This window comes from Convolutriloba macropyga, chromosome 10, assembly GCF_964194025.1.
Source record: "Convolutriloba macropyga chromosome 10, txConMacr16.3, whole genome shotgun sequence".
In the NCBI taxonomy this organism is placed as follows: Eukaryota; Metazoa; Xenacoelomorpha; order Acoela; family Convolutidae; genus Convolutriloba; species Convolutriloba macropyga.
The window spans coordinates 29,627,514-29,654,432 of record NC_134477.1 but is presented as its reverse complement, the minus strand read 5'-3'; the positions used below and the strand labels follow the sequence as shown (position 1 = coordinate 29,654,432).

Here is a 26,919-nt window from a genome sequence, read left to right as displayed (position 1 = left end):
TATTGCGTCTAGATTGGACGGGACAGCGCCTACGGGCGTTAATGGACGTGCGTTTAGTGCGTGTTCAACGAGACATAAAGTAGTGTTCAACACCTCATCTCTGAGGCGGCGTGTACCGAGGATGGTGTACAGTACGCTCTTAAAACTACGGACCAACCTCTCCCAGATTCCCCCTTGGTGCAGCGCACTGGGGGATTGAACCTCCACTTAATGCCCTTATGTGCAAGTTCGGCGGCGATTTTAATCGTTTTCCCTTTTTCGATATTTTCACGGAACTCTTTCTCCGTTCCGATAAAGTTCGTACCATTATCTGACCAAATCATGGTGGGCGTACCCCGACGGGGGGCGAACCGTTCCACTCCCATTACACAGAAACTAGTGTCCATGGACGGAACGACTTCTTCTCGTGAGTCCGAAGAACGTTGACGTAGAATAGACCGAAGTAAACAACCCCGGTGTTCGTATAGGGGAGAGACTGGTATGCGGGTCTCTCCTTTGGGAGGTCTGCGATGAGCGGTTGAATGGTAGCTGCACGGAACTTTCTGCACAAGAGGCAGTTTCATTTGATGGAACGCAGTGTGGAACGTAGTTTAAGGATGGCATAACGTTCCTGTACCTTTGACCGTAATTAATCGATGTCTTGATGATGGTTCTTCAAAGCAGTATGCCGCAGGAACAGTTTAACAAAAGTATGACGCGCATCCAGCACGATAGGATGCTTAGTGTCAAAGTCAATTTCCACTAGCCGTCGAAGTCGACAAGAAGAACGGATGAGACCATGAGGCCCAATAAACGGAGTAAACTGAGCAGTGCGGTTGCTCTTCTTAACGGAATTGTCGTCAAGAAGATCCTTTATTTCGATATTAAAGGACTCTCTTTGAACCAAAAACTCGAGATGACGCTCGGTTTCATTAATCTCTACAAGGTCCGCCATGCTGCCGTCTACGGTGCGGTAACTCTCATGAGATGGTTAAAAACGAGCATACATGCGGTGACACGAATTAGTTTTTGGTATGAACTAAACCTATCAAATGGGGTAAGATTAATGCTTTGTTCCTTTAGGGGTTTGGTCACGGAAGCGGTTAAAGATGAGATGCAGTCATCATCTTGTCCCTTGGTTACAACGCCGAATTTGATGTTATCATCGACGTCAGTATTTTGTTCGAAAGGGTATTGCTTAGTTCTCAAAATTCAGGACCCCTCACGCAGCTACTGAATAGCAAAACGTCAGCAGACATACCACGCGTGCCAGCGTCTGCCGGATTACCACAAGTATCGACGCGGTTCCATTGGTCAACGCTTGTGTTCTCCAGATTTTCACTTACACGACTTGCAATGAAGATGGTGTGTTTCTTTGTTGAGTCTATCCACTGCAAGAAAATGGTGCTATCTGTCCACATAAATACTATATCCACAGTAGCCGTTAATGCTCGACAGATTTCTCTTTTTAAACGGCAGCGAGGAGAGCGGCTTGTAATTCCAACTTAGGAACTGTCATTACCTTCATAGATGATACACGGGCCTTGCTCAAGACCAGCGCCAGCTCTTTTGTAACCTCCCCGGATGTTCAAGTTACCTGAGCCCTAAGAAAGCCTACTGCACTCTAGGTCTTAAGAGCTATCACGATACATATGGAGTTCGAGATGTTGGAAAGGTCCTGAAAAGTAACTTCTTTGTATAGTGATCTCAGCTAAATGTGGCAGTTTGACACACCAGGCAAGCAATCTGTCAATTCTTTCTTTAGGTAACTCGTCATCTCAACTTTGTCCATTGACACGCCAAATTTCTTTCAACATTAACCGAGCGCCCACAGTAAACGGTGCGACAAGACCAACGAGGTCATAGACCATTGACACAAGACTTAAGACCAAGTGCTGTGTTAAGCTTTTTGTGATGGTGCGGTTTGTATACCTGCTCACAACCAGAGTATCGTTGTTTTGATCCAACTTAAGCCTAAGCACGTGCATTCATTCCCTTTGTTGAAACGATGACTTTCGGTTCAGTTGATTGAACAGAACCATCGATTCGGTTAGCCAGATCTGGTACATTGCTTACATGGAGAAGATGTACCAATTCTTTCGACCTAATGAGGGCCTTCTTGGGGGATTCCACTGTGTCTAAGTGATCGTCCATGTAGAAGGTCTCAAGGACGGCTTTCACAGCTTTTGGGTACTCCTTAGCATTATCAGTTGCCGTGCGCTGAAGTGCATATTTGGCGCATGTGGGCGATTCATTTGCCCCAAAGATGTGCGTGTATACTGGTGTACCACAACATTTGATGTGGGCTCCTCCAGTCACAAAAAAGCGCAATGATGGCTGATCACATGGTACTATCCAACTTGGAAGAACATTCCCTAGATGTCGGCGGATACGGCAAATGGATGTTCTCTGAACCGTAGGAGTACATAGATTAAGTTTTTTAGTAAGTCAGGTCCGGCAAGTAACGACTTTTTAAGAGATGCGTCATGCAATTTAGCTGCTCCGTTTCAAACATTACGAACCTTGCCCAGCTTGTTCGGGTTAACAACAGGATGGTGTGGTAGGTACCAATCTCGTTCCGTTCGACTTTCCACCTTGTGAGCATCGTTGACCCTTACTACGTTGCCTCTTTGATGGTATTCGAATACTTTTTGCTTAAAAGCTGTTCTTTCGTAAGCCGCTTTTCAAATGATTTTAATTGAACTAGCGCTTAGAAGTAATTGCTGGGCAATTAGATGTTATCTTCAGCACATACCACTCTGACATCGTACCTTTTTCTATTATGCACTGTGGTGTTCTTAAGAATATCGAGCCAACGTGCATTCGCGGCGGATCGTGGGTCTACTTACTTAAGTGCGCCTTACGACTTCATGTCGTACCAAGATTTTACCTGACCAGCGAGCTCAAAATCCCGCTCCATATTTGCTAAAAAACAAATCGAGACTAAACCTGAAGAGGACGGTAAAGGGCCACTTAGAACCCAACCTATAGGCTAGTGAACAGCGAAAGGCGAGTACTTCTAACGGGCGGATGGCATGATACACATCCTGTCCAAGTATCATCTCGATGTTTCAATAGCAAGATGTAACCGGGTCTAGAAATGATAGGTGCGGGTATGTTTCCTGAAGTGCCTACTTACTCCAGCGGTATCGCACAAAACTAAAGCGGTGGTATCTTTACTAGAAGAGCTCGTCAACTGTAGTTCAGTCAACTGAAGGAAGCCTTTCACATTACTCACAGATGACAAAGTAGTGGTCTTACTCGGTGATTGGACACTAGAAGGTTTACTTTGACTTGCGCCAGTATTAGAATTACTATTGTTTTTGGTTGAAGGGAATTTTGATGGCTCCATTAAGAGGTGTTTTGTGCGAGCTGTTGCAACCGTCCTTCCTGCATTTCCTAGGATGCGGGCATTGCCTGAATATATGATTTTCCTTTCAAACATGAAAAGCACAGTTCTGCTTAGGCCACTACCTTTGCTCTAAAAGCCCGACACTCACAGATGCGTTGATTACAACAAATGCAGCAATGGATTCAAGGCGATGCCGATGTTGAGGCTGGTCTCTGAGTCTCCTTAGTTTGCGTATTAGCAGCAAAAGCTCTTGGGGCAACTTTGGTCTTGACTACTGAGTTGGTGTTTTCCTCAGTTCTTGCATTTGATGAAGTTTGTTTCATTAAGTCATGTGCCTCGGCCTTCTCCTTCAACCAATCGTTGAAGTCAATGAGTGCTGGCTTAACCCAATGTTTCTTCACTGTAAAGGGTGACCAAGACTCTTTCAGTTTGGGCGGCAACTTTTGCATCGCCGTGTTAAGAAGTGAGGCGCTCTTAAGGTCTGAGTCATATGAAAGTGACTTAGGACCCCAACAAGACTTGAAATTGTTGGAGAAAAGTTTTTGATGTTATCACTCTTGTGCATTTTTTGTGGTGGAAAAGAGCTGAGTTAGTCTAAGTGTCCACTGACTAATGCCTGGGGTTGGCCAAATTTACGTTCAAATGTCTTAAGTCCATCCTTATAGATTACACCACAGTATGCGAAATCAGCGATGGCAGTTTTAGCTTTTCCAGTTATAAGGGTTTTTAAGTATGTTAACTTGACATCATCAGTCAAAAACTGTGAGACTATGGCGCTTTTAAATTGTCCGAACTTTTCATGCCACTGCAGGGGATCAAATCGTACTGCGACAACTTCCACTCGGCCAATGGATCGTTCTTCTTACAAGTGATTGCTTCCGCCAACTGCTTTATCAAATCCACGGAGTCCAAAGGGGGTGCTAAAGGTGGGATGCGGTGGGCCAGCCCAACACAACAGATTCAGAACGGTAGCTCCATACGTTGGCGGAATAATCGGAGTAACCTAAGTGGGGGCGGTACCTGTGGAAGAACTAACTGGATTCGGTCGCATGAAGTCTGATGTTACGTAATTTTGGGACCCTTCTAATGCTTGTACATGAAAAGAGGTGCGGAGCAGTGTAGGGACCTGAGGGTTGCTTAACGGGGCCGGTTGTTCGGTGTTTATATTAACAGATGTACCTACGAGTGTTGTTGCATTAGACGTGACTGCTGCCGGAAAACGCCAGACATTTGGATTTGGAGGCGTGCTGCGTGGGTTATCGTGACAAAATTTTGGAGTTGACACCTTTTTTGTGGGGGCGGTGGATGAATTGGTTGTGGTAAAAGAAACGTTTGCGTAGGAAAAGAAATGTGCATGTGGAGAAAGGGGTATTGACGTTATTCAGCACGGGGTTATTTGGCGTGTATTGGGAGAGCTTGTGGCGGCGAAGGAGCAAAACGGAATGCTGGTGGGATTAACGGGAAATGCGGTGGTACGGGGTTTAAAACAGGGGATGGGGGCAGGTACATTTATGTGTGCTTGTGGCGGATTAGGAGCTGGCGGAGCATTAGCGAGTGCATTCAAAGGTGGTGAGGCAGACTAAATTCAGCTCTCCCGGCATGCTCGACCTGCGAGGGAATTGGTGATCTAACTGTAAACCATCGAAGTGCGTTGTTCCTTGAGACAGTTGTCGGGCTGTGATTGGGATGTTTAGTTGAGTTGGCAAACCAAAGTTAATTGGTGGTGATGGAGGCGTATATTGAGGCTGTTGCTGCTCTTGCATGATGTTGTTTGCAATATATGCATTATTGGATACATGTGTTCTACTACTTAGTTCTTGCGGCTCATGGACAGGGAGGTTGATGTTAGCCTCAACTTGACCGTGTGTATTGAGATTAGAGTGTGAGTTTAGGGGTTGATTTGAAGATGGACGTGGGACAATTGCTTGGTTGATTTAGACGATGGAATCAGAAAAGTGCAAACCCGGTTCATTTGCAAAATCTGTCACGTTCCCGGCCAGTGACGAATAGAATCAATCTTGAACAAGTTCCTTGCTCTTGAATGAACTTCTTTCAGCGAAAAGATCGATCGTTTTGCCTGTACTAGACCTGTCTGATGTTGGTTTTGTAATCAACTTAATTTTCTCAAGGGCTGCAGCAGCTATCTGCTTGCGATATTCTTGCTGAAGCTGCTGTATTTCCAATTTTTGCATTTGCGTTCGTTGTTTAATTTCAAGACGCTGTCTAGCAATGCGCAGCTCTGCCTCATGTTGATTCTCAAGTTCCTCCTTTTTAAATCTTGGTATTTCTAAGTCTCGTTGACGCTGACTTGATCTTTTTTAGGAAGTCATGTGTGAACCTGATCTTGAAAGGTGAGAGGTATACTGCTCTATTGTCTCTTTGTCTGGAACCGAAATGATGTAACCTCGACTAGCAGCCATGAAGTTGTCAGTTTTCTTAGTTACGGTCTAACCATTTTTCAAGGTTCTTACTGGCAGCATCTGGATCTTCAGTCTTTTGTGCCGGATCAAAGAGCTCTTCATTCTTATCAATTACTATAGTAAAGGCATCTTTGCAGTTCACAATCAGAAATTCGATCTTAACTTTCCTGTCTTGCATATCTACAGCATTGTTATTTTCACCATAGATGTTAATAAGTTCAGCCTCTAATTTTGCCCTCACACTATAAATTTTGTTGAATTTGTCCTGCAATGTTGGCATGATCTTATCAAAACAGGAACCAAAAGTTTATTTCATCAATAGAAGGTAGCACACACAAAACAGAAATGGGTTAACTCGAACCCTATTATGACGGTTTGCCTAGCAAACCCCCAAAGAGCACATGTGTTCCTCGAGAAAAGAAATACCCGGCGAAGAAAAGAAATAGCGATGAGCGCAAAAGCGCAACACGGGAGAGAACGGGAGATGGGACGGACAGGAAGAGACGCGGAACGAGTAACGCACGACGCAACGGGAAACCGGACGGACGAACGGGAACGTCAAGCGAACAGCGCGAAACAAAGCAGGAAAATGGCATGGGTGGGGCAGAAACGTTGGGCGGACAGCGCGCGACAAAGCGGAAAGACGGTACGGGCGAAACGGAAACGTCGGGCGGACGGCGCGCGACAAAGCGGGCAAACGATACGGGCAAGACGAAAACGTCGGGCGGACGGCGCGCGACGAAACGGGAAACAGGCATGGAAGGGGCGGAAAAGTCGGGCGAACGCCGCGCGTCTAATCGGGAAGACGGTACGGGTGGCGCCCTTCGATTCGGGAAAACGGTACGGGTGAGACGAAAACGCTAGTCAGACGGCGCTTGACGAAACTGGAAAACAGTACGGACGGGACAGAAACGTCAAGCAGGTAGCAGGTGAAGAAAAGGAAAGCGGGATAGCACGGGAGAGAGACGGTAAGCCACGAGCGAGGATGCTGGAGGAACAATGCTAGCGGACCGCAGCAACAAACTCAACCAAACACACTAGCCGTAACTCCAGAACAAAAATAAGTCACACCCTAAAAAGAAGGGGAGAAGCTACTGCCAGGCAAACTAGCACAACTCATTATGGTGCTTCATCTACCAATATCGAAACAATTTAAGGCAACGAAGTATCATAACTAAAAGTCGTAAAGGTCAGGAAACTTAATAGTCTTAACTCCAGAACAAAAGTAAGTCACACCCTAGCAAACCACCATACCCAGGTGAGTTCCGCTTCCTCGAATGCATGACGGGTGCGAAACGTTTTACGACGGCGCTTAGAAATTTTTTTTCGGTCGGGAGCGTGTTATCAAGGACCGGAGGTTGTTCTTATGTGCTAACACTATGGTGAGTGTTTTCAGCTCAAGCGCAGGCTTTTGGTGTAACGCTTTATACTCTTTGAGTAAACTTGTTTTTTCTGTTTACGTTTAGACACCAGCTTTATGCTGGTGCTTTATGGTCACAATTGATCAAATATTGTGTATCAACCTTGAAGCTCCTGTAGCACCTATGAAGGTTTTGATTTTTGCCAATTTGGGGCTGCAATCTGCTTTGCTTGATACTCAACTAGGAGATTACCTGTACTAATTCATCTTTCGGAAAAATGTTTATATTTGGCCAAATAATGCCTTTTGTTTTAGTGGCTGATTTCAGCTAGACAATAAAAACTATGGTAGAATGATTGTGAGAGTTTTTGGAGTATACCTGCGCGGACCATGGAACCACTTGGCCACGAATGCTAAACCGGCTGATGTTGCAACATTTGTTTTGCTCACTGAGGTATTGCAGTGAAAAAGCTTGGTATAGGTACTGGCTTTTTCTGAATTAGCTTCATGTTAAAAACATCACCGATGCTGTTAATTTTTAAAATATAGTTTTACAACAAGAGAACAACGCCTTATATTTCCTCTCTTGCAATTCGGGCAACAGACTCATTTCGAAAACAAAATCTCATTCCTTGTCCGGCATTTCTTTTCGCAAATACAAACCATACCAGGAAGTGCGGATCTTCATTGAGTAATTTCTTTGACTTCTACCAATGTAGCGTTGACGGTAGCCTAAAAGACCCCTTAAGTTCACGAAGCCAAGTGTCATTCTCAATATAGTGTTCAACGAGAGTTTGCTGCTGCCAAAAAATGACCTCATGTCCAAACATCCCCTTAAAAGAGCAACTGCATTTCGCAGTACTGTTTACCGGACCTATCAAAGTTTACTGGACCTATCATTCTAGTTCACTCCCCAGGAACTTCAAAACGGTTGGTGGACATGCGGTTTGATACTAAAGCTTCTTTGATACTGCTAAACACCACCATCAGCACTTCAAATAAATCCGTTCAATTGTACGCAGAGCTACTCTATGCAATAATCGAACTCTTTTGTTGCAAATCCTTTGAACGATTTGCAAAAATTGTAGAGCACTTTATGCTGCAACTATCAATTCAATCAAGACTGAACTACCAAAAAGATGAGTGTAAGCAAACATCCGCCATCCCAAAAAACTGGAATTTTTTTATCACGTTCCTGACAATTTGCGGCGTCCAGATTTTTTTCTCCCGTCCCCTGGAGATTGTTTTATATGTATATGATATTGAATTGTTGGTATTTTTAGTCCTGGCGCTCCTGCCATAGCCTTTTCTGACAACCGTATTAACATTGTTGGACATGAAAAGGAACTGCGTGGGCCAATTCATAAATTAAAAACATTTCTGATAACAACCAAAGTGTAAAAAGTAGAAAATCAACTTACCCAATGATCCCTATTATGTTCGCAAGTTCAAGAGGGTTGCAAGCAGTTTTAAGCTCGTAATGTACACCATCATTGTTACACCTTCGGGTATTTATTACTGGTTTTGAATTCTTTGGAACATGCAAGAAAGTTGCGTCGGCTAAAATTTCTTCTTAGTATGAAAGTGTCCGATCATCGTATATGCAAAGCGTCTCCACATTCTTATGCTAGTGCGCTTTATGGTCACAATTGATCAAAGAATTTGTACCAACATTGAAACTCCTGTAGCACCTATGAAGGTTATGATTGTTGCCTGTTGCCGCGTAAATGACAATGCGCTATTTAAATAAAGCAGCGAGAAAAGTATTACGTCATTCTTAAGCACGCAAGTCTTATATGCGTTCTAATATTCGTAGAAAGGTAGGGAAAAGTTCGCTTTACATAATTTTCGTGTAGCCTGCCAAAAAACTAAATCGATTGCCCTCTTTTTAGGCTTAATATTATTATGTTTTGAAAGCGTATCGGTGACCGATCTGAGCCGAAAATCGGCTCAGACAAAATACATGCTAACAAATACAGATAGATTTGCCGAGCCTTTATGATGTGTTTTTGTGCCTTCATGTTAAGTAGAACAGTTGTTCACAGCTTACTTATCGAATAAAACAATGATCCAAAAGACCATTTTCAGCCATATTTTTGGTTTCGCTCCTTACAGAGCCAACTTAAGAATCTTCAACAAGTTAGTTGTGATATTCATAATAAAAAGATAGATTGCATACAAATTTAAGTAGTTAGATTGCTTACACCGTTTGTTGTGATAAACATATTTAATAGATAGATAGCTTACATCGTCACCTCTGTGACCGTCTCACATGATTATTTTGATATAGTAAGCGGAACAGAGACTGATCAGAGGTTTCTCAAGACGAACAGAGACTGATCAGAGGTTTCTCAAAAACGTAAAGAGACTGATCAGAGGTTTCTCAGGACGGACAGAGACTGATCAGAGGTTTCTCAAGACGAACACAGAGACTGATCAGAGGTTTTCTCAAGACGAACAGAGACTGATAAGAGGTTTCTCAAGACATACATAGAAAGTGATCAGAGGCTGAAAAAAAACTGTAAAATTCATCCCAAAAACTCTTTTTTTTCATGGAAAGAAACTTGTGATTGTTCATTAGCTTGAACTTGTATTTTCATTAGCCAGCAAATCTAGCACCCACTATATTTTTATTTGTTTGTTACCATGCAATCAGTTATATCCCGGTAACCGATAATCCGCCCCTTAAGCTTTTTTGGAAAAAACGGCCAATTTTGAACATTTATGGTCAAAATTAAGAAATGACCAAAAGCGTTGTATCTTGGTAAATGCGTTATGAAAAGATTTCATAAGTCTTGAAATAAGCGAAGCCGAAAAAAAACGTTTGAAAAAGTTGATCAAAGTTGAAAAATTGGAACAAAAATCTATCCGATCATTCTATTATATTTCAATAGTAGTTAGATAGATTAGAACGTTTTGAAAAAACAAGTTTGGTCAACTTTTTTATACTTTACAAACAAATCAGTGAACTAACTTTTTTTGGCAAATAGGAGCTCATCCTTGGTAATTTTTTTTCTCTCGACAATCAGACAGAATTTTATTCACGTTAGGAGTTTTAGGAAAGTGCGGATCAATAATGTTGTAAAACGAAAAAACGTATGGTTTTCAAATTAGCTGCCAGATTAGCAGCTAAATTGTTACAAAAATTAAGTTTAGGCATTCCCGGTTCTAAGCTTCAACCCCAACGCGAAGAAAGTCCGAAATACAGCACAGTTCCAATTAAGTCACTTCCTCCGTGATAAAAAGAGGCTAGTTATATGGCATGACGTGGTGAACAATTCATTGTCGCCTCATCGCAGCAATAATAATAAGCCTTGAACACCTCCGCTGCTTCTTGCAGTGCTCAAAAAGAATCAGGAGTGCATAGATGCTATAGTGTTTTGCCCCAGAGAGGGAACGCCTGGCATTTCTGATCTTGATAGCATCTCCTGGGTAGGCAGAGTGCAATACAAAAAAAGATTTGATATTGCTCGAATCAAACTCGGTATAGAGTATCCCTTGTGTAGGCAAAATGTAGGACAAAATGATACTTTTTGGAATTTTTGCTATTGCTAGCCCAGGAAAGAAGTTAGTTTTTCATACGGAAATTTTGATTTTCGCGAATACCGAATTTTAAAGATAAGAGTTCTTCATCGGGTCAAGGAGTTGTTCAAGTGGAACCAAATTCGGTATAAGGTATCCCCTGAGTACTTAGTCTGTAGAACAAAAGGAGTTTTTGCTATAATAGTTATTATTTTTTGGAGATTATTTTTTTTTGGAGAGCACTTACCTAGTGCTCTTCTAAAAATTTCCTATAGTTGTTTGCCCGATTGAGAGAAGGAGGGGAAATCATGTGAGACATTTCCGACAATTTCGTTGCAAAATTATTCGCAAAAGGTTATGGTGCATGGTTTAAGGTTGTGGATGGTTTAAGGTTGTGGACTTCAGCTCGCCTATGACAAAGTTTTTGGCTTGTCTGTTGCTCAGAAGGTGCCCCGTGTATGTGACAGAATCTGCCTCGTGTATGTTGCAGAATTGGTTCGTCTATGTTGCAGAATAGGTGCGTCTATGTTGCAGACCTTGGCTCGACTGTATGTACTTGATGCTTTTATGTAGCTCGTTCAAGAAAATTCCTCGCCTGTGTATGTTTGAACGCACCGTACCCTCTGTACGTACATAAGCGAGAACAAAAGAAAACCTCGACCTGGATTTGCAGCATGTAAATGTATGTTGAGAATAATGCTAGCAGATAAAGTAATTTCACGGGCGTAAAGTGAACATTTGCACAAAATACTTCAAGTGAAATGTCATTGATCAAAAGCAGTTCAAGCTAAACAATAATACTGGTCAGAATCTCCCTTTGTATGATAATTTTTTTAAACTTATTTGAGTAGTTGAGCGGTTCACGCAAGATACTTTTTTCAGCTGCTTTAGCAGTTCCTAATCTATATGTCGATAGAAAAATCCAGATGTAATGCAAGAGCAAAATAGCACTAAGGGTGAATAGCGTCACATGAGAATGGGCATCGATTACCATAGACAAAAAACCTAACCCCAATCACTGCATTGGCTTCCCCGCAATACTGCCGATCAATATCCAGCGTAAATTTTAGTTGTCATTTATGAGATTCGTTTTGAATCCAAGTACGTCTTCTATTATGTCTTCTTTCAACGATGCGTTAAGATTTTGTTCTACTGATTGAGGAGCTCTATCAAACTGATCCGCCAGACATAAAACGAAAAGATAAAAAAGCGCTGAGAAGGTTGGCTGCGCCTTGAGACTCCTATCTGAAGTATCGGTATCGTATACTTGATATCCGTAGAAACAGCAAAAAAATTGACAAGAGACGCAACAGAAAAATGCATTAGGCTTATATCAATTTAGAGCCCGTAAGCACAGATCATTTGCTGAGACACCAAAAACTAAGTTAAATTGGCTTACACACCGATCAAATTGTTCCTTGCTGCGCAATGAGTACGGGATGATGGTTAAGATGTCATTCAAAAAGATTTACAATAGTGAAACAAACCCGCGAAACAACCAGTTCATATCACGTACATAATTTTTCATTATAAAATATTAAGGAATGGGAAACATCAGCGCATTCGTTGATTATGGAAAATAGTAAGAGATCACGGAGGTGACTGAAAATATTTACATTGCAAAAATTAGGCCAGAGGCCAAAGAATGGGGTATCGTCTATTTTTTTTACCTTTTCTAGGTAATGGAGAAAATTATAAATCAAATTTCAGGCCACTTGTATAAAGATTTTTCGTTGATCTCTTTTTTAACAGTTGCCCATTTTTGAAAAAAAGGGTAATTTATTTTCTGCTTTTTTTTAAAAAAAAAAGTTTTGTTATCAGGTTTTTTTATATATCGTGACATTATTTATTATAATATAAAAGAAGCAAAAATTTGTTTTTTTTTTAATTTACCTAAAAGCGTTTTCGAAAAAGGAACCATGTCTTAAAATTTATAAAACTTGTAAACATTACTGAGCAGTAATAATTTTCTCCAAGTGTTAAAAACTATCTTATTACAATGTTTAAAACTTTCCCCAATGCACTCTAAACTGTTCGCAAAGACAGTTTCTGTCAAATATATTATATGTAAATAAAGAAACACGTTAATTCCTGAATTGATATATAAAGTACATCATCCAGGTAATGCATGCAATAAATAAACAAACAGAAGAAGTCATTTTTTTAATTGTGATATGGTTTGATAAGCAGTCTTTTTGAAAAAAAAAACCACCTTGAATGCAAAATCCACACTCTGAAATTTTTAAAGGAGTGTTATTTTGTCTTCTGAATAATCAGCTTTACGGTATAAAAATTTCATTATTAGAAAGGTATTTTTTTCTGTTTTAAAGTTAGAGGAGCAGTTTTGTTAATTAATGTTTCTCTGAGTTGCGATACTTTCATTGGAAGGTGGTCTCAATGTCCTGTGTGCGTGCCCAATTCTTAGGAAATGATTCCTTGATTAGCAACTGACACCAATTTGCATAAAGTAGTGCAAATAAAGTAGCGTGATGTTCTTAGTCCTGTTGCTGCATTTCTATGGGAGGGCGCTTCAGTTTTGAAATACGTTAGAAAACTTTCTGTCACATGAGGTCAGAGTTAAATTTGGAGCTTTACGTTGTACCAAAATTATTGGCGGAAAACACAATCGAAACTTCTTATCTTCACTTCAACTTTTTATTTTAAACAACACTATAGGAACAAGTTTTCTTAAATTGGCATCAAAAACTGCAAATCAACAGTTTTTTTACGCCCATAATATCTCTCCACGTTTTTCAGCATAGTCATTGGCTTCTAATCCGGTGATAAAGAAATGTAAGGGTTTGTTAGCTTCATAATTATTCATAAATTGCTTATTCCTGAATTGAATAAAACTGTCATTATATCCGTCCAAAAACAAGCAAATAACAATTGTCTGCTTTTGCTACAGTTTTCGGCAAGTTTTTGAAAGTTCAAACTATGATATACTATGACTCATTACGACTTATAAAATGTGCGTTTCAAACGAAATGCGAAATTTTGCAGAATTCAATATGCAAGCCCGGACCTAACGCCAAATCAATATCAGTACTGGGCATGCCCAATTGCAAGTTTTAGATCAGTGCTGGTTCAGAGCTATGATCTTGTCGCTTTTTACACTTGCCAGCCTAAATTCAAGTCTAAAGACGTTCTTTAGGCCTGACAAGTCTAAAGAACGTCAAAAATAGCCGAAAAACCGTCAAAAATAGCCGAAAATTTGAAAAACACGTCACAAACAGCCAAATAACGTAACAAATAGCCTGGAAAACGTCTACAATGCTCTAAAAGATATATCGAGTGGGCAGATCCAACATCTTCATTGCTACATAAGAAAGATTAGGCGACAAAAATAACGTTTTCTCGATATGTTATGCACCCCAAGTTACAGAACAGGTGCCATTACATAGTAAATCATTATATAAAATATTGCATGCGGGCTTTTGGGGTGCAAATAACACTAGTCACCTATTTAGCTCGGGGGATGCTAAAACAGAAAAATTCCATTGAGCCAAGGGTACCAAAATTCTAACCAAAGGCCCTTGTGAGAGTCGTTAAAAAACCAACCACCCCAAAAACTTTTAGAAGAAAGCCATTTATCTACCAATATTTTTATTCTTGCAAGATAACAATTTGCATAGCAAAGTCTAGACATATTCTGCTTTGGCCCACTGTGTTTTTTTAGATTCAACCTATAAAACAGCCTTTTTCTATGTATAAAACGGCGCATATGACCGGGAAATTGTTGCCCACTAAGGACCTAGATGCGGTAATTGTTTTGTATCAAACAATCTAGACGGATAGTTAGGTAATTTTCATCAGGTAAATTTTCACAAGATTTGCAACTGAGACAAAATTCACTGCTCCTTTCCTGTAGCTGGATAGCCAGTTAACTGAAATTGAAAGCACCGACTCTTCTCTTCCAACAACGCGCCTTGAACAAATTAACTATAACTAGAGGCATAATTATGACTAATTTAGTATAATAAATCAACTGCGTATTATTTTTTCAGGAATTTCTGTAGAAAGAGTATGTGTTTTATGGGGAATTTATTGTCGGCGTCGATGTTGGTGACTAACTATCGGATTTGGACGGCAATTACGTTCATTTTTGATAATCAATTTTGGCCGCTTTAGCAAAATCAATGCCAAATTGATATTTTTCGATTAAAAAAGACATGCTCACATGCTTGATTGTTGAATATTTTGAATTTATTACCATTTTTCACAGTGTTATCATCTCGTTTACCACAAAACACAAAGCGTGGAATATGAAGTTTGCCGCATTATTCCACGAAAAAGTCATTTTTGGAATTTTTGTTTCGACCCCTCTTGAGGGGTGGGGGGGGGGAGGAACTATATACTCAAACGGGTTTTTTTTTGTTCAGTCAATTTTGGCCGATCGATATAATAATCGTAGAGAGTTGTGAGTGGTATCATTAAAAAGCTGTTCCAGCGTAGAATATGGAAATAAAAAGATTATTTGATCTTCCGTTTTTTATAGGGAGTTATCGAGTCTTAAACTTTTGTGAATATTAGACGTATTTCAGCTTTTTCATTCAGATTTTGACCAAATTTTCGTCAATCTTGACCAAATTTTCGTCAATTTCGCTTAAATATATTAAAATTAATAACTGTAGTGTAATAAATTTTATCTTCAGCGACAGAGGAGGGTTGTTGGTTTGTTCGATACCACAGTTTTTCGGCCAGAATTTTTGCTATATTTTTTAAAATTCAGACTTTTTTCCTCAAATATGGGACCAAATTTGCTTTTTTAGCCCACTTGCTTAAATTTTGCTGGAAGTAGACACCTTAAAACTGCGGCCAGATTCTTCTTTAGCTCAAAAAAGAGCTAGTTGTACATTCCCGCTGGCTTGAATAGTCTTCTGGGTTTTTTAATTTGCCAATTTTGCTATTTTAAACTCGACAATTATACAAAATGAATTACTTATTTTTGACAAATTAAAAAGTTTTGGAGAATTGATCCATTTCGCAACCACTTCAGCAAATGAGTGTTCTGTTAGACGCGCGGCAACATTTGGACTGATCTTGATCTCACTGATCTCACTATGTATCCTTATGATAAAAAACATTTTAGATTTTAATGGGGCGCAACATTTTTTTCAAAAAATTTCCATTACATAAATTTTTTATTGCAAATTACGGACAATAATCTCTCAATAATCAGGGCTCAATTAATGACATATACTATTCACAATAAATAAGACCCAACAAGATTACATTACGATATCAGAGTTAAGCTCATGGTTTTTATGGCTCTGACAAATTGTTTTTGTAAAAAATGTTTTCGGACTTCTGTCGTTTTGCTTTCATTTCTGATATCTCTGATACTTTTTGTAGACTTAGTGACCCCAATCAATGATATCGTTGAATTTTCAAAATTTGCCGCTATTTCATCTTATTTCTCCCAACTCCGGGCCTATTCTCAGTAATAACAGGCGGAAACCAATTTCTTGTGAGTTAAAATTTAATATCGGTAACTGTTTCATATTCAACTATTAGTTTCTCTATTTTGGTACTACGAGTTTTCGATTTTTCTTTTATTTTTTATCACAATTGATGAGTTTATATTTTATGAGTTTATCTTGTTTCCTTGTCGAATTATCATATTATTGAAATAAAGAAAGGTATTGAAGAAAGGATTTAATTGAAGAAAGGTATTGTAAAAAAATGTACAAAGTTGGAAAAAGGCGTACTTTGATGTGTTAATTATTTTTGTTGAATAGTTTATGGTTTTTGGGCGGAGACACAGTTATCTCGCAAAACTTTGTGCTTTTTTTATTTTGCCTATGTTTTTCCTTTTTTTTCGATGTTGTGCGCCTTTTACCCGATAACGATAGATCTTAATTGCTTCCAAAGACTTAAAAAACCTAGGTAAAGGTTTTAGTTTATAGCTGTTTGTTTTAATGACTTTCGACTTGAATTAAAAAACGATTTTCTCCTTCTGTCTCCTTTTTGCGTTCCTTTTTGTCACCATGTAACTCAATCTCACTCATTAGAAGTTTCAATTAGTTTTGTTGATACAAACAATTTTTTTGCGCTTGGTTATACATTGTGACAGATTGCTTCGACCATTTATTTTCACAAAAAGTTTTCGAGATTTTTATACTGTTCAATTTTCGGGATTTCTTTTTGTTTTCATGTCTAAATACTCCTTTCATAAGGAAGAATCGTTGATGTTAAGATGAAGGTAAAATGATAATTTAGTGTTCTTGCAGTTAACATCTTATAATTATAGCGCCTTGAACAGTGTAATGTCGTAAAATTGGTTGAAGTTTTGGCTTCTTTATGTTTTTTTTGTGAGCTCGTGATTTGGTCTCATTATTAGCAGTCCCAATTGGCTCCCTGAAGTATTGAAATCTAATTTATCCCTTTTTGTTGTAATCTTAAATCTGCTAAGACTTTTGAAAATATTTGTTTTCAAATATAATTTTGAGTTTTTGAGCTTCGTCTTTTTTAATTAGTTTTTCGGTCGATTTGTAGATCAGTGCCTGTAGGCACAGGTCACCACTCGTTTCCAGTGAGCAAAAAATAAATCTTTATAAAACTTTTAGCTTCAAACATTTTTTTGTCAGCTTTATTGCAATTATTACTACGAGATATCATAAAGCGTTAGATTTTTATATATCTGTAAATTTCAAAGAAATTTTCGTTTCTTTTTAAATTAAAACAGTAATAGTAAATTTTGCACAATCGAACAATGGATAATGACCTACCTCAATTGCTTCCTATCCAGATATAAGAGAACCTTTTAGTGGTTTCAGTTGACATATAATGTCAATAATAACTGTGAAATTGATTGTTCTCAAAAATGGAAAAGTTTTTTTTGAACTTCGCACCTTTTTCCTCTTTTTTTGACCTGATAACCAGTCGCTTTGGAGACAGGTCTCATATTTTATCTTATGAAGTATCGGTTAAATTGTTTCGTTTTGGTTTTTATGTGATGTGAGTTTGATTTTGTTGTGATTTTTTATTATAGACATCGAGTTTTGGTTGTATATAATGCGTGTTTGGTTTTTTATTGTCCTTTCCAGTAGACCTATTATCAAAAATTTTTATCCACCCTCCATCGTGGCGTTATTGTACTTTATTGGTTGTTAATTGAACGATGTGTATATTTTTGAAAGTTTTCTATCTCTTCATCATTTGGTAGCCAATTAAGTCAAGAATGTGGATGAGCGGGTCTGAACATTATGTGCTTACGCACATTACCGAGCCTCCTTATTGTTAATCTAGTTCAAACTCCATTTAGTAGGAGTAATCGGTAGTCAGTAATGTCTCTTCGAAACTATTTTTCTCATTTTGCACTTCCATTTATTAGCATCCATTCTTTACTCCTAAGTGTGCACTCACGTTTTGAGTAGCAAAAAATTTTGTTTTCTTTTCGAGTTCGTATTTCTTGCACTGCCAACTAAGTACAAAACTGAAACTATTGGTTTTAACTATAGATTTTGCCAGATAACTGATAAGAATTGTGCAGCGACGCTTAGAAATGGTGAAAGTCTTGTGAGTGGGGTATTCGACTACGTTCTTGGGGGAAAATGTTTGTCACAGTTTATCTCATTCCTTGTGACATGGACATTGTTTTTTTCATTTTTTTTCAGAAATTTAATAAACCTAGGAATAAAGTTTTTTTATTGCCCAAACAGAATCTGATCAGGTCCGGTGCCACCCTATCAGAGCTCAGTACTACACCGACTCATTCCTGATTCGGCTTTGTGGGAATGGAGCGTTTAGCACTACCACCTCGAAAAAAAAACTTATAGCATAACAGAGAGTGGCTATTGTTTTGTTTAGCATCAGGGATCGTTTCCGTTATGCGCCCACTAAGCTGGGGGGCACAAACAGAAAAGATCCGGTATCAGTTCAATTCTTCAAAATATTGCCCATTTCGATGGAAATGTAAAATTTTGAGTTGATTTTGTAAAAAAAAATGATCGACTTATTGTATTTATCCGTCTTTCTTGAAATTCTGTCTTGATAAAGTCAATGTCAACATGAGTTACTTGTTTTGCATGCTTGGTTTGGAAAACTTGAACTTTTTTCCAAATCGCGCCGAAAGACGCAGACATTTGGTTGTGATCTTTGTCCTCTTTGTTCAAGAAGTTGATGCTGGAAAGTTATTTTGCTCTTTTTATTTCCTTCGTTCGACTAACCAACTATATTCTCGGATTAGAAAACGTTCTTCTATCCGCTTCTGTAAGTCGATAGACTGAACTCACACATGCACGTATGTGTAACACTAACATTACAGAGGACCGAGTGCAATGCGGAAGACTCTAATCCTTTTATTTGAGTACAGAATTGCCCGACTATGTCATCCGGTTGATTGGCAGCCCAGCTGAAGTTCTCTGGTTTCTTTTCGAATGTGGAGATTGAACCCCAGTAGGGTTCCTCCACTGGCGAATCCCAGCTTCCTTCGATCACGTATTGTATTTTGGCATAACCGAGCCAGTACCATTCTGAAAAAAGTACCAGTACCAAAAAAAGGGGTCTTGTCCATTAGTCCACTTCCAAAAATTTTATAGCAATGCCTACATTATCTATGGTTTTGTGTTAGACGAGTTCGGCTCTTCCATATTTCCATATTACGGAACACAAAGAGTGTTTTTCTCGTGTGAGATCACATGAAAAAATCATGTATCAACACACGATTTTTCAGGTAAAAGTGACACACGAGAAATTTGCAGAGTACGTGATTTTTCGTGTATAATTAAACGAATATCTTGGGTTGGCCTTCAAAAATTTTCATGTGATTCACGCGAGTTTTCGCATACTTTTTATGTAAAAGCAGACCATTTTTCTTGTGAGCGCAAATGATATTTCGGGGATTTTGTAAACGAAAAAAAAATCTTGTAAAATAATAACATGCATGATTTTTTTGTGAATATCCCCTAAAAATCTTGTGGAAAAACTTGAATATATATATATATATATATATATGTGTGTGTGTGTGTGTGTGTGTGTGTGTGTGTGTGTGTGTGCTCACATTAAAAATCGCGTGCTGTTGCATGAGAAATTACACGAAAACTTTTTTTAGTGATCTTTCGATGATGTTCTTCTTGAACTGCTTTGGGACTGATTCAACCTAATTAAGTTTTGACGAGGAATCTTCTATGATTAAAAAAAGCGGTCTTTTCTAATCTAGGGTAATGTTAACTGGGTTTCAACATTTGAATCAGACGGGTCTTTCCCATTATACCCCCCCTCCCGAAATTACAGTCCCCATTATGATATGTTAACCTTGATTGAGGGGGGGGGGGGGCTATAGGTTATCTGACCACTAAGCTGGAGGAGGGGCTATAATGGGAGAGACCCAACCAGACTAAGCAAGCATTGCAATTATCAATTTTGTATTCATTTCATGAGAACAACAAAAAACAGCGTATGATATAATATCAATAGAAAAATATCTATTATTCCTCATTGCTGATTCCCCTCAAACTGAACTTTCCTCATTCACGAGAAATATAATGAAATTTTTCATCGAACGAAAAAAATGTTATTGCGTGAAAACAAAGCGGAAAAAATTGTGTGATTTCTCACGAAAGAATTTTAGAGAGTTGCATTTTTTTTGGGGGGGGGGGAATCGGGTAGTCGTGGGGTACTATAATCGAACAACTACTCACAAAAAAGCTACTCACGAAAAAAGCTTGAATCCGCGAGAAAAGCTACTCACTTGTGTCTGTGCCTGGTCCGAACTTGAATGTGAATGTGGTCTCCACTTTTGACACCGCCTCGTCTGATTGAGGTTCGTAGAGCTTTCCCTCACTGTAAAAAATATTCAAAAGCAACTGGAGTCACCAACTTCGTAGACAATTAAAAAGGGCCTCTGCCATTAAAGCCCTCACTAAAATATAGAGTTGTCCATCATGGTATGTTTATCATGATGGCAACAATATGTTATATGCACACTAAACGTTACCCTTACTGTTGCAATAAAGTTTTCAAATAGTTTAATTCTGAATGATAATTGAACGTCTGTGCCATATCACAAAATTTCCAATACTTGGAAAAAACGTGTAAAATGACGATGACCCTGAATTTGGTCTTGAGAAATGTGTAACGGCTGCACTCCTATCAAATTCAAGGAAAACTTTACACCGCCCAGTTCGTTTCAGCGGTTTCAAATCTGTCCGGATATTGTGTTTTTGCAGTTCACTTTTGTGAACTGTATTATCCGCTATAGTGTAGATTACCGTTGCATTACTTGGTGTGAAATTAAACAATTGTAGCCCTATGATATGGCTATTCTTCTGCAAAGTTTCAGCTTTCTATCACAGCGATTGCAAAAACAGTCAGAAAAACTGTAAGTGTACCTGATCAACAATAACAACTTTAATGTTAGCAAGTCTCTCTATTGGATTCCGTAACACCAATGTTGAACTAGAGTGGGTTTCGTTAAAGCCAGTAAGATAAACTGACTTGATGATTTGCAAGAAGTTCCGCTCAATTAGAAAATTTGTTCCTCAGAAAGAAAGAATATCAAAGTTAATTCTCTTTTCAACAAGTTAAAGTAAAGTTAAAACTGTACAATCACTAATATGATTTCTAATTAGATAATATTTAATTTACCGCTCAGGAAAGTGTGCTTCAATACGCACTGTTTGTCAGTTTATTACGACAAAATCAACGAGATTCTACTAATTTTTGGTAGTTTTTCACACTCCTTTTATGCTGCTAGTCACGTGGATTTACATGTCAATTTCAACTGTTGATTGGTTGTAGATAAGAATGTCGACAGAATGTGAACACTTTTCCATAACGTCATGTTTAGTGTAATTTGATGTCATGGGATGTTTGTTAACCACGTAGAAGTTTTGTCGAATATTCTGTATCAATAACAGATTGCTTCGCAATCCAATCGCTATGAATCTGATGCAATACTGTTAATTCGTAGTATTGTTTAGCTGGTGGTTGAGTCAGATCGAATTTGAGTTTCACTAAATGTATGACGATTTTTTACTAACAATAATTGCTAAATATAAATGTTGAACAAAGTGAACAAATCCGTATGGCTTCAGTAGAAGGTAACATTAAATTTTGCTCTTAATGCTATTCTAGCTTTGAGGCTTGAACTGGCCTTGAAGCGCTATTCTCTCTGATAATTAAGTTATTAGGCTCAGCCGCAACATCGCCGGCCCTGTTTTTCATCGCGAAATCATCTTTTCCATATAGTACTGGGGCGAGATTCACTACTGGTCTCTTGTACACTCGGTCGTTCATTCGAACTTTTGCTGATCGAATTACACCGTCAGACCCATCGATGGTCTCCGTAACTCGACCGAAGTTATAATATCCACGCTTATCGCTGTCTTCGATCAACCAAACGAGATTGCTTTCTGTAAGGATTTCGTTTGACGTAGGTCGCATTTTTGCCGGTTATTCATAGTTGGAAGATACTCTTTACGAAATCTGTCCCATGTGAGATTTGCATATGCTTGAGTTTGTCGAAAGGGCTTTCAATGGTCAACAAATTCTTCTGCGCATGGTAGGTAGTGTAAGCAAACGTTCCTGTTGCCAAGCAAGAAGTCATTGTGTTCAATGCTTCTAATTCGTTAACATCAGAACTGAGTGGAGTCAACGGTCTTGAGTTCAAAGTCTGCTCAACAAAACAAATCGTAGTTGAGAGAACGCCCTTTGTGACTGATCTGTTCCCCAACACTGCATACATGGCTTTCTTGCATTTCTCACCAACCGTTCCCATACTCCTCCAAAGTGGGGTGCTGCGGGTGGGTTGAACTTCCAACTGATTCCTCGTTGAATTAGATGTTCTTCGAAAACTTCTTTGTTTCCTTCCGCAACGTACTCTGCAAACTCTCTTCCAGCTCCAACAAAGTTTGTCTCGTTGTCGCTGATAATTGTACTCGGTTTGCCTCTTCGTGCGATAAATCTCATAATTGCATTGAGACAACTATCTGTGTCCAACTTGGATACCACTTCTATATGCACTGCTCTCATAGTTACACACGTGAAGAGACAACACCATCGCTTTTCATTTCTTTGCCCAATCTTCACAATGAAAGGGCCAAAGTAGTCAACTCAAACATTTGTAAAGGCTGTTGAAGCATCTAACTGCTCTTCGGGTAGATCAGCCATTACGGGTGCTATCGTTTGTGCACTACCTTTTCTGCAGGTAACACACTTGTTCTTGATTGATCATAAGGCGTTCCAAATGCCTAGGATCCTCATCTTCTGCTGAACAATGTTCCTGACATGCTCAGTGCCTTCGTGTTGATTGTCCTTGTGTTCGTTTCGCAAGAATAATTCAACCGCATGATGTTTCCAATTTAGCAAAAATGGATGCTTTGCATTGAAGTCCAATTGACTTATGCCTATTCTGCCTTTGGTTCGAATAAGTCCCTCTTCATCTAGGAAGGGTAAGAACTGTAGGATTTTGCTGCCTTTTGGAATTTCCTTTTCGGCTTTGAAAGATTTCATCTCTTCATCAAACTGTTTTTGCTGTAGTAACTTGAAGATGATTGACTTTGATTTTTCTTTTTCTTCAATGCTGACTACAAGTGTTGCTGGTTTGTGGTTTTTCAATGCTTGCTGTACGTATGCTGCAAAGTTCATTAGTGTGTTGAAGTTACCGAATCGTTCCCACTGAATAACAGCTTCCTTCTTTTCAGCCTGTATCATGAGGACTGATGAGGGTATTTTCTCTTCATCAGAAGCAAAGATTAGGCTCACTTGCTCTGGCCATTCACTTTCCGGTCGTTTCAATCAAGCCGACACAGTGAGCTATTCATTCTCTTGAGTTCCTCAATGTTGATTGCTCTGGTGCCAATGTCCGCTGGGTTGTTGATACCGCTCAGATGTTTCCACTGTAAAACATCAGTTGTATTCAGTATCTCAGCTACTCGATTGGCCACAAACACTTGTTGTTTACGATGAGAAAGGTGTATTCACTGCAATACTGTGGTTTAATCTGACAAAAACTGCAACTATTGATCTTCGTTTCATGTTCCTTGACTACCTGTTCCTTCATCCTCACTGCCATGACTGCTGCTTGCAATTCCGATCGTGGTATTGAAAGATGCTCCATCGGTGCCATTCTGCATTGTCAAATGACAAACGCTAAGTCAGCTGAGTATTCCTTCGGTTGCGAACACATAGATAGGCCACTGCACACATCGTGTCTTCAGATGCGTCAGCAAACTCATGAAGTTCGGCTTTATCCCTCTCTCTATTAAAGTACGTTCTATCGATGCTTGTTTCAGCCACTATTGGAAGTTGTTCTTTTCTTTTCAGGAAATCTGCTTCGTCAACAGGGTCCACTTCGTTGTCCCAATGTTGTCCATTTTTAGTCCAAAAGCCTTTCAGAAGTCGTCTCATGTGAACACTGAACGCAGCAAACAACCCGATGGGGTCGAATACTGAAGAGACTAGTGATAGAATGTGGGTTATAGGTATTTCAACTTCTTTGTTTGTACCTCTGCACACTTGAAGATTATCATCAGTAATGGCCCATGGTAGTTCTAGATCCCTCTGTGTTGGGTTCCACATCGACCTGTTTCGTGATGTTGATTGACTTCAAGTCTTCTGGGATTGCTTCGGTAACTGCATCGTTGTTACTTATCCACTTCTTCAGTTCAAATCCATGTTATGAGAGAAGAGGCTGATTGAAGACTCCAATTGCTTCTTCAGGAGTTTCTACTGATTTGATGAAGTCGGCCATGTAGAAGTTGTTTTGTATTGCCTTTGCTGCAATTGGATACTCTCTTTCGTTGTCCAGTCCCACTCACTTGAGAGCATAGTTTGCACAAGTTGGAGAACTTTAGCACCAAATACATCACGCTGACATTCGTATATCAGAACAGTTTTATTTTTTCTTGGACGCCATAAGAAACTCAAGCAACTTCTATCCTGTTTGGGAACTTGCACTTCTAGAAACATCGATTCGATGTCAGCTGTCAGGGCTCTTGGTCCTTCGCGATATCTGAAGATGGTTTCAATCAACCCGTGTAGCAGATCAGTTCCTGCTTGCAGCTTGTCATTTAGGCATACTTCTTTGTACTTTGAAGCAGCATTGCAAACACGTCTTACTTTGCCAGGCTTGTTCGGGTTTAGCACTGGATGGTGTGGCAAATACCATTCCTTCCCGAAGGTACGTTTCACTTCGAACTCGTCCAATATCTTTACGAATCTTTTTTCTACATCTGTATCTATTGATTGTTGATACAAATTCTTCGAATTTGGGTCCCTTTGAAATCTTTGCTCCACTGAGTAAAGCTGACCCAAGGCTGAGCTGTAGTTGCTTGGTAGGTTTGCTCTGGTTCACTCAACAGCATTTCCACTTCGTACCGCTCACCTGTGAACTTCGTCGTACTCCTTAGCATCTTCTCAGCCTGCAGTTCCTTCTTTAATCGACTGAGGTCGTTGATTTTGGAAGCATAGGTTTCTATGTCCAACCAAGTTTGGATATCCTCAGCCACTTTTACATTTTGTCCTCTTTTGCCAGTCATGGGTTCACTGACTACCCATCCTAGCTCTGTTAGAAGGGCGAAAGGTTCACTTCGTGTTCCTATCTTGTAATCCAATGGGCGTTGAAGCTCCTAAGCATCTTGACCATGGATGATGTCAGCTTCCGTCAAGTTGAAGCTTTTGTTGGGTAGAACACTCAAATGATTGAAGCTTTGCTTCAGCTTGTTTAATTTGTAGTTTGTGTTCCCTAAGGAGATTGACGGGTGTGTAAACACTTCGATTGAAAGCACCTTTGAGCGTAGTCACTTTATTTTCAGAGGAACCTTTCTGTCTTCCGATCCTTCGTTCTGTGTACCCCATCTATGTTGAGCGTCACATCGCTGACTTGGGCTCGTAACTTCTCTTGCACACTTTGATCGATGAATGAAACTGTCGACCCACTGTCGAGGAAAACAAATGCGTTCAGCCTATTGCCACCGCTCTGTATTGAGACAGGAACTGTCTGAAAGAAGCTTGTAACTTCGTTACTCTTGTTGATTGTTGCTGCGCTTACGTTGACTGCGTGATTGCCCCCGTCCATTTGGTTTTCTGAGTGTAGCAATTGGTTGTGCTTCTTGATGCATCCATTGATACCGCACACATTGACTTTACAATCTTTGATTGCATTTCCTTTGTCCAGACATCCGTAACATAAGCGTTGCCTCCTCACTGCTGCGTACCAATCATTCACACCCATGTTCCTGAATAGTGGACAGTTCCAAATTTTATGGGTGCCATCAGCTAGCGGACAGTGATCACTTTGCATTTGCTTGGTTTTTTTCACGTTCGAACTAGCACTGAACTGCGATGTTTTTGAGAACCGTTTGCCTCTGTTTGCGCTTCTTCGTTCTTCATCTCTTCGCTCTCCCTTGAAAGCTGAAAACCCTGTGTGCACGAATGTTATCCTAGATAGCCATTTTTCAAACATAATTAGATCATGCAGTCCAATTTTTATCTTTATCATCAACATAGAACCACCACTTCTCTTTGAGAACTTGAGGTAGTTTATCTACTGCCATATACAGTGTCAAGCTTGATTGAGACAATAACTGAGAAACTGATCAGACCGGTTGAGTTGTGAGGTTTCACCTGACTTGCTTTACGAAGACTCTCCAGTTGTGCATCAATGATCACTTGAAGCCTTCCAAACTTCCTATCCTGAATGCTCCATGCAGCACCATAGAACTGTCCAGAATAGCCCAATCCAGATATTGCTGACCATGCCTTGCCTGTCAGTAGAAACTTCAGGTGGCTGATCTTCTCTGAGTCTGGTATTGATCGTTGATCCACTGTAGCAATGAACAGACTAGACCACTCCGGCCATTCGAGGGGGTTTCATCGAAGCTGATCAACTTCAGCTTTTGTAGGTACCCACTGTTTTATCGTAGTAGACTTGCTCGGGGGGAAACGTCCCGGTCTTCAACACTTGAGGAACGGTCTCTTGAACTGCTATATCGCGAGAAGTGTCTCTACCTGTTCACCTCAGGGGTTGCTTCGAAGCGGGTTGTTGATCGGTCTGGTGTTAGAAGTTTATCGATCCTACTGGCCCAGTCTGAGAAATCTCTTATCTTTGGGGTCCAGTTGAAGGGTGATTTGTTTCGAGCACCAGTTGATTGGGAACAAGCATCATTATTCACTAATGCTGTTCTCTTCAGTTTGCGCTCTAGCTCACGCTCTTCCTCTTGTAGTTGATGCTTGGTTTCCAGTTCCTTCATTTGCATTTCCAGCTTTAGCCTCTTCCGCTCGAACCGTGCCTATTTTAGTCGCATCTTGGTTTCGAATTCAACATCAAATTTTTTCATCCT

General features: G+C 39.7%; 2 protein-coding genes across 4 annotated transcripts in view; one reads left to right on the top strand and one right to left on the bottom strand.

Moving 5' to 3' along the window:
* Positions 1 to 26,919, top strand: part of LOC142348425 (GTP-binding protein 1-like) — a 447,324-nt gene that overhangs the window by 232,841 nt on the left and 187,564 nt on the right. The window lies entirely within an intron of this gene.
* The window catches only part of LOC142348420 (uncharacterized), a 14,190-nt gene continuing 5,855 nt past the window's right edge, over positions 18,585 to 26,919 (bottom strand). For 2 of the 3 annotated variants that reach the window (XM_075399779.1, XM_075399780.1), the window contains exons 3-4: positions 20,328 to 20,419; positions 18,587 to 19,110 (exon numbers count right to left, since the gene is read on the bottom strand). In XM_075399779.1, coding sequence (XP_075255894.1) covers positions 18,836 to 19,110; positions 20,328 to 20,419 — 367 coding nt within the window. In that variant the 3' untranslated portion in view covers positions 18,587 to 18,835. Of the gene's footprint in view, positions 19,111 to 20,327; positions 20,420 to 26,919 lie in introns of all 3 variants that reach the window. The other variant, XM_075399778.1, reaches the window with a different exon arrangement.